The 8,966-nt window shown below is 36.8% G+C and overlaps 1 protein-coding gene across 2 annotated transcripts in view; it reads right to left on the bottom strand.

Moving 5' to 3' along the window:
- Positions 1 to 548: 548 nt before the first annotated feature.
- LOC141106129 (acyl-CoA desaturase-like) overlaps positions 549 to 8,966 on the bottom strand; it is an 83,807-nt gene continuing 75,389 nt past the window's right edge. For both annotated transcript variants that reach the window (XM_073596579.1, XM_073596578.1), the window contains exon 6: positions 549 to 7,093. In XM_073596579.1, the coding sequence (XP_073452680.1) occupies positions 6,894 to 7,093 (200 nt within the window). In that variant the 3' untranslated portion in view covers positions 549 to 6,893. The remainder of the gene's footprint in view (positions 7,094 to 8,966) is intronic.

Genomic DNA, 8,966 nt, shown 5'->3' with positions numbered 1-8,966 from the left:
AATAAGAAAATAAAGAAATATAAGTTTGGAAAAATTAAAACAAATGCAGCCACCACACCGAGGACTAGCAAGCTGCAATATATTACATTTTTGGTTTTAAGATACACTTTACAGCAAAGAGCTTTTCAATTTTCTATATGAATGAATTATATATTTATATGTGATCATTTCCCCATATATGCCTCTATGTTAGGGTAAATACATTCAGTGTAGAGTTTAATTATAACTATGATTATCCACACTGCTTGCATTCACCATCCAGGCATTGATCAGAGTGGTACCACCAGTCAGTGACAGCTGCATGCTGCCCATTTAAACCTGCACTCACAGTGCCTGGTCTACCTATGCCTATTTTTAACACAATAGTTTTTTTGCCATTTTAAGAAGCTGAAACAAATTTACTAAGCTATGGGAAAATTCTCTTTTAAAGCGGACAGCCTATTTTCCTTCAGTAGACCAACCCCCTAGCGTTAGTGTTTCTATATCATATAGCTTCTTCAAGCACAATTGCAGCAGAAAATTTTAGAAAAAAAAAAAGCACAAAAAAGTAGTCTTAACAATTTTTATTAATAGAAAATGTTACTTTCTGTCACACAGTTTTTAACAGTTTTGTTGGAACAGTATACATACAATTAACATTACATTTCAAAGTCCGGTTTACTTGGGTGCCATTTTGATTCTTGTTCCCTAGTGTGTTTCTCTGTGTAGGTTTTTTTTTTTTCAAGCTTCAAAATGCTATCAGTATATATATATTTGCACCCACAGACCTCTTTATTTTTAGTCCAAAACTGAGAGACCCAGACAAACACTTTAACTATGGTTTCTCCAACAAAATCACAAGACAATATACTAGAATGAAATGATCAATAAAGAGAAAACAAACATCCTTAAAATAATTTGTATGTTCAAAGAAATGTTGTCCATTGCCGTCTCAATAAAAAGTCCCTGACTTTTGTGTATTGTGTTGTTATCATATTCCCTTTATTCACAGTTTATTGATGGAAACAAATCTGCAATTGTTGAGATGCTTTTTAGCATTTTTTTATCGTATAAGCTCTAAATCTGTATACTAAAGGTATGATTTACTGACGCAGATAAGGGTTATGCTTTGAACAACCAATAAGACTGACTAACCTCAGTTTGTAGTTTATAGCAACTACAGATTAATTAATACGTTTATATTTTAGCTAGGAAGCTTTCTGTACTTCAAGCAACCAGTAGAAGGGACTTGAGCAGCAAACCAAAAAGAATGTTACGTACTTAGTCTAACTATGAGTATACATTTTATCTTAAATTTAACTTACCATTGCTACACTGATCAAACATCAGAACCCAAACCTAGCACAACCACTTCAAATGTAAGTTCCATAACTTTGAAATACGCATTATTCCCTGCCTGCCACAACCAGGCAAAGCTATCTGGAAAAAGTTCCTGTTTTGGCCCATAAGTTAGGAAACCCAGTTTCAAACCCTACACTCATACACACAATCTCTTACATGAACTCTACTGCAAGTCTACACTGACACTTGCCAAATTTGTGCATTAGCTTCGACTTCAAGGCCCACTGGAAAAATATCTGGTTAGTTAAGTGGCATTGCAGAGAAGGCACCTCAAAAACAAATTTGATTAGTATTAAAAGTATTTTACAGGAGAACCTCAGGAAAATAGATTAAATAGGGTCACATAGATAAGCCAGATTTACATTTCAGCGCCCCCATCGTCCTTTTTTGTCTAATACTTTTCACTTGGTTCATTTTACAGTGCAATAGATGACTCCAGGACAAACCTTTTGTGTGTTTGCATAGAATGGGAATGGTTTAGAATCCCTATCAGGTTTAACTGCAGTCTTTCCTTGTTGGGGAGGATTTCCCTCACTTTGTATTCCATTAACAGGGTCACCAAGATGAGCAGTAAAGAGAAATCACACCAATGGGGACTGAGACATCCAATAAAAACCAAACAAGATGTTCCAATCCTTCTCCACACTACTAATAAGTTTGGGGTTGAGTTACACTTCAAATGAGGCAGTGCAAAGGTGTACATTGTATAGTAATCCATTAAAGGCAGGAAGATGTCATCTTTTACTGGTCTAGCAACAGTAAATTTAACCTGATGTCCTATTTTTGCTCAGTCCTGCTGCCTGAATGACTTCACATAAACTAAGACCTGTACTAACAGGATGTTTTTCAATTAAAATATATGCAAATGACATACCAATGTGAGCTTTTTGGTAAAAAAACACCCAAAAGTACACAACCAATCACATGGGCTCAACCAATATGTATGACAGGGCAGCCTGCACATTTACTACACTCTTTGGAATACTGGAATGAACCAAAAACAGCTATCTAAAGTACTGCTATTATGTAGTAAATTATATTTGGAAGAAAATAGATTGCTCAGACAGGTATTTTTAAAAAAGTACACCAAATTCAAGCCACATCTAATGCCAGGATTATAGCACCGGGAAAAATACAGCCCAAGTCTACTTTATTTTTTAAATAGTACATCAATTGTAAAAAAAAGCTTATTTTTGCTCTCCAGGACTGACCAGCACAGACTCATTCAATCTGTGATCCATCGCTGGTTTTCTTGCAGGCTGAATGATATCCAGTATCATTTAACACAATTCCTGGAGTGCAGAGCATCAATTCACCCCTTCCCCCCTGAGGTGGCTTCACCTTGGGACCCAGCACTAAAGAGTAGATTAATGCAAAGTCATGGGCTTTACCATCATAGTAATACTTGCATCATGCAGCATTTTATCCCGGAGGAAGTTTCAAAACTTTGTAGGAAGGTGTAGCCTTTATCAGCTGAGGAACTGCTATTGCCTCATTTGGCTTTAATTCTTTAACTGTAGAGGAGACCACTGACAGTGCAAAATTCACCGGTTTGACAGCCTGGTCTAATTGAAAGTGCCTTAAAGAACAACCTCTACTGCATGGATTTGGGCCCCTTTAAACTTGTCGTCATACACATGAACTGTCTGAAACCAAGATGGTTCCTTGATTCCTGTAAAATTCTGCAATTTAACAGCAATGCCACCCTTGAAAAGTCCCCTTTGCTTTCATTGGGTCATACAATTTTTATGACTATTAATTCTGAGCCCTAAACTTGTTTGTATTGAAATAGTTTAGGTTCATAGGGGATATGTGTCTTTTAGGCTGAAGATTCGCTCCAGGGAAATCAACATTTCTAATAAGTGCTTTATGTCTTAGTGCTTGTGTTTATTAAAGTATGAATTGTCTATGAAAGCCAAGGGAATATTTCTAATAAGTGCTTTATGTCTAAGTGCTTGTGTTTATTAAAGTATGAATTGTCTATAAAATCAAGGGAATATACACTTTTGTAAGGAATCAATGCACCAGCCTACATTTAAACAAGCCTACTGCAAGGCCAATCCATTGTGGCCATTCTTACTACAAAGCTAGTCTAGTCATAATTTTGATGCAATTAAAGGCAATACAAATAAAAACATAGGGGATTATTTACGAAAGGCAAATTCACTTTGCACTACAAGTGCAAACTACAAGTGCAAAGTGCACTTGAAATTGCACTGAAAGTGCACTTGGAAGTGCAGTCGCTGTAAATCTGAGGGGTAGATCTGAACTGAGGGGAAGCTCTGCTGATTTTATTATCCAATCATGTGCAAGCTAAAATGCTGTTTTTTATTCTCCTTGCATGTCCTCCTCGGATCTGCAGTGACTGTGCTTCCACATGCACTTTGCACTTGTAGTGCAAAGTGGATTTGCCTTTAGTAAATAACCCCCATAGTGTGTATTTTAATACAGCACCATATTTGTCAGGCAAGCTCTAGGTTAAAAAAAAGTAACATATTTGATTTTAGATGGCCAAAAGGCTCTGACCTCCAGTCTTTAGAGACTATTTGGTTATTTTGAAAAAGTAATATATAAACTGGAGTTGTGGCTTCCAAACTACACATGAAGGCTGGAAGAACAAACATACAACACCAGGAAAATAATATTTTACAGCGTAAAGGCAAAAGGGATATTAGATGTGTGTATATATACACAATTATTTTTCCTTTATAGTGAGAGACTGTGGCATGCTAGAAGCCAACAAATTTACAAAAATAATTTATTAGTATTTGCGTGCAACAGCAAAGCAACAGAAGGAATGCACAGACATTACTATATAACACTGAGATGATTCTGTAAATTAAAGAATCAAATTTCAGATTTTCAATCCTTCCACGTCAACAAAGCTTTTTAAGGAAAAGGTTTATAAGATTAAGTTCGTTACCACACATTTGACTACATTTCAAGTACTCCATATTACATTAATATTACTTTAATGTAATTCATGTATTTGTTCTCTTACATTTTATAACCAATACCAATTAAGAGCTGCAAGGAAAAAAGACATAACAGACATGACAGCCTGCATGGCAATATTATTTTACTTCAGTTGAGCTACGAAGCAGGAGAGAGAGAATCTGTACTGTAAAAAACAAAATAAATTAGGAAGCAGAATCTCATAGCTCATATATAGAATACAAATACAGACTGTATCTATGGATGGACAGCTAGAATAACCTATCTATGCAGAGCTGAAACTGGTTACATTATTCATATTACTAATTTAACTTAATGTTATCTAGTCATCAGTAGAAAACTAAGTTTTCAAAGTTTATTTTTTTCTTGTTGAGGGCTTAAGCTGGATTCCCAAAGATAAACTAGTCATGCATGCTGCAACAAATGTAGCAATATTGTAAAGAAGGCCTGATACTACCCCCCCCCCCCCCCCATTCTAATAGGTATAATATCAAATGATACCGTAAATCAGACATGCAATACAGCAATGGCAGAAGATAATCACGTATGTCCACGACTAGTCTTAGTACACTGCCATATTTCAAAGGGGAAAACAGACCTCTATTTAAAAGATCTAACCACTGCATTTTAGCAGAATGTTGCTTACATTTTCTATGCATGCAGGACCAGTAACCATCAAGACGAGGAATAAAACTCACACATTTGTTAAGGTTTTCTTAAACCAAATATTAGTTCATTTTTTGTGTTACTTTATTGCTGCACGGATGTCTAGAGCCTGTAGACACTGTTGTTTGCACTAAATACCTAATCTACTGGGCATGTCCATTAAACACAAAAACCCCCAAAATATTATACTTTCTAAAGCATCATAAAAAATAAATAAATATAAATCCATGCAGGGAAAATCCACCATTCAATCCATGTTGCCCATATGTATGGACCCACAGTGTTTAATAGTAAATTTCAACCCTTAACATCATACAGCTATCTGCTGTAGTAAATTTTGGAAAATAATTTTTGCTCTATCCTAAAGCATAACCTGCCCAGTTGTATAGCAACCCTTACAGCATTGTCTTTCCAGATAATCCTTGGTTGAAATGTAAACATGTACTAACTGAAGACTATCATAAAGCAAACTCACAATCCTTTTTGGCCCATTTAAGTGCTTCTTGTTCAAAAAAAAAAAAATGAAAAAAATGAAATAACGTTATTCTCCTACAATTATGCAGGTCTGTATCTAATAAGTGCATTCAATTGATAAATACTATAAGTATTATCTATATCTTGTAAGCAGTTAATTACTTGGATGTCAACTAGCTTTTACTGCTACAGAAATCTTAGTTATAAATATTTTCAACAGACAGACAAAATATTTTACATTATTAACTAAAGAGAGACAGTAAGCATCATAAATTACAAAAGGGTGGGGTTTTCAAGCCATGCCCATCTATGCACTAAATTTCTAGAAACTATGCTAATCTACTGAACAAGTTGGCACAGCTAGCCAGGATGATCAATGTATGAAGCCAAAAATCTGGCTTCCACGTTTTCGTCAACAATGTATTATATGGAAATGAAACATAACATACTTTTATCGCCAAGTTCCTGTGCCTTTTTCGGTGCTACATTTCTAAACCGAACCTCTACAATGGTAATGTTTAGCTCAATGCTAAAATTAGAAGGCCTCTACCATGCTCAGCAAAACAGGAACATTGTAAGCTATTACAAGGCCACAGGACAATCTCTAGGTTGGTGGTTTTGGATAAAACAGAGTAATGCATTAACCTAAATGTTTTTGAATTCTTTTTGCAATCATAAAACGAGGCAACACATTTCTACTGAGGAAGCCAACTCAGCACCTACTTACTTGACCTCTCTACTATACGTTTCCATTTGAATCAGTTGAGTGGTACCTTTATGCGTACATTAATAGTCTAAGCAACCTATAATATGCATACTGCCACAACTCACTTGAAGCATTTGTCACAAAGTCTGCAACCTAGCACTGCACCTAATCTAGAATCAGTAGTAGGGCAAACAGTTGCAAGACAGCAAAGGAACATCTAGAAACCACTTTTATACAATTAAGAGTAAATGAAATAGATACAAAACTCCTCTAGCTGTTTTTTTCCCCGTATGTACAAACTGTTAAAAAATGGCACTTGTAAGTTGTCCACTTATTTGATTTCATTCTTGTTGCAGAAAGCCTGAGAGCTGTCAATGAGAAAACTTAAGAGAAAGAGAGGGAGCTGGAGTTGTGGTCAGTGTTCAAGACAAAATTTACAGCAAGTAGAGATCTCATGGAATTAGGTCAAGAATTTACACTAAATGTAAGAAAGTGAATGCTTGGCAAAAATATCAACCAATAAAACACAATTTAAATAAGAACAAAATACAAAAGCCTAATAAAGAAACAGTACATATAACAAATAGAAGAAATGGTCTGAATGCTAAAACTTCAAGGTGGAGTTATAATTACTTTAAATACATTGTTAAAAGAACACTGCTGGATCATGTTAAAGTAATCATTTTCATCCTTGCTCTATTTTTGTTTTTGTTGTTCACTATATTGAGAATGGTCATTCTTTTCTCAGTATTCAGCCACTCCTAAGGCTTCCATCCCCAGTACGCTGCCGCCGAGCTTTGATAATGTCTTTGGAGACTTTCTTGCAGTCACTGGCAAGGCCCAAGTAGCACATTAGATCTATAAACAATGTAGTGAAATTGTATTTGATTCCAAACTCACTGCTAGAATAGTCATAAGGGAATGTGTGATGATAATTATGAAAGCCTTCACCTAGAAGAAGATCAAAAATGGTAATCAGAATTCAGAATATTTGGAGCTAACATTTTATATACTAGGTCATTTTACACAAAATGTAATTTACATATACATGTCATTGTTGCTTTATTTTAGATTATGCATTAGAATTCTTCACACGGGTGTAGGAGATGCTGTTGTCTTAACTACGTATGATACTGTAAGTGCATCAAAAAATACTGTATGTGTCACCAAAAAGATCATTTATATCTGTGGTAAATTAGGGTGTCAGTACTTCTGTGTATGTACAAAAGATGTATATACAGCATTCACAATAGTGTAAGGCCAGAAACATCAGTGCCACGTACATTTATTCACTTGTATGGCAGGCTTTGTGCAGAACCTGTGGCTCCCTGGGCATGGGAGAGCTCCCAGAATTTTATGCTGGAAATAATTTCAGCCTCTCACCATCTATGTGCACGAAGCCTAAAATATTACCGCTATCTGCTATCTACAACAACCTGACAAAAATACTCATAGTACAAAGATATATTCCAATGTGTTGGAAAATCCCTGTGAGCATTTGTTCTCTATTTTTCCACTGATAAGTGAATGATCCTTTACTACATGTGTTTGCATCCAAATGTCTTTGGACTTGTGGTGTGCCCAGATGCTGCATGATCCAGATACCATGATCCTAATGTGTAGGGGCATTAGGCAGCAGTAACACAACTTGTGGTGTGCCCAGATGCTGCATGATCCAGATAAGATCAAGTTAACGTCTTACCAGAGGTAATTGTTGTGAGAGAATTTCTTTGGCACCCCTGCACATTAGGCAGTAGTAACACAAAAATCGAGTGTCAAGAGATGTCTCTTACCTGATCTCATCTTTACAGGCATGCCTATCTATGGCCATACAAAGGATGCAAACCACAGAGCTATGCCTATTTCTCTACATAGATGAGAGGCCTGTCTATGAGGCTGTCTATGACACTGATGCGAACTGGATGGGGCTTCCCCCCATCCTATTCGCATGACAGGAGAGTGTGACCAGCTCTCAATGGAGCCGGTTCACACATCTCAGGGGCGGCTGCGGAGTGCACTGCAGAAGGGTCCTGTGCGTCTTTGGCTCTGTTTCAGGTCTGAATTCAGGCAAAAATTCAGACCAAATTCGCCCCTGAAACGGTGAACAGGGATGCACTGGACCCCCTGCTCCAGTCATTTCGATGGTGAGCTTTGCCTAGGAGGGGATTTACAGGTGACCCTGAGAATCCAAAATGAGGAGTTTGAGACGATTTCTGATAATCAGCCGGCTGAGATAAGCCTTTTGCTTACATTTGAGTTATCAGGCTTCCTTCCTCAGTAAGGCATTTTCGGGACAAAGGGTACTTATTTTACTCTCCTTAATCGAACTGTATTGATTGGTGGTTATATGTTATGTTGTCACTGTCTACTGTCCATCGGCGTGTTATATTTAAGAAAGGGAATATGTAGTACATCTGCTAGATAAAGTAGTTTACAGGCAAGAGGGTATTAGCACACGTAGAGAAGACTGGCCAGTCATTATGGGCATTAAATTAAGTAAAAATGCCCAGCGCAAGAGGAACGCTATAAAATATATGAACCGAAGGTGTGGTTCCGCCTACACTGAGCCCCTAGATTAATGGTTAAAGTTGACAGGGATCCACAATGGGTAACTGGGTTACCAAAGTCCACAGGGACTAAGAATCATGCAGAGTAAACTGCTAGTGAAACAGCTATCTATTTGAGCAGGATGGATCAAGGGTGACAATTAACACTAGACAGAAAGGGACATTCTCATGTTAAGTTGTGGGATGAATTTGGGGTCAGGCACAACAACTAGTAAAGTTAAAACAGAATACTTTATATGTTGTCAGAGAGGGAAGAT

The sequence above is a fragment of the Aquarana catesbeiana genome, linkage group LG08 (assembly GCF_042186555.1).
Source record: "Aquarana catesbeiana isolate 2022-GZ linkage group LG08, ASM4218655v1, whole genome shotgun sequence".
Classification (NCBI taxonomy): Eukaryota; Metazoa; Chordata; class Amphibia; order Anura; family Ranidae; genus Aquarana; species Aquarana catesbeiana.
The sequence above is the reverse complement of the archived record's forward strand: the minus strand, read 5'-3'. Positions and strand labels throughout refer to the sequence as shown.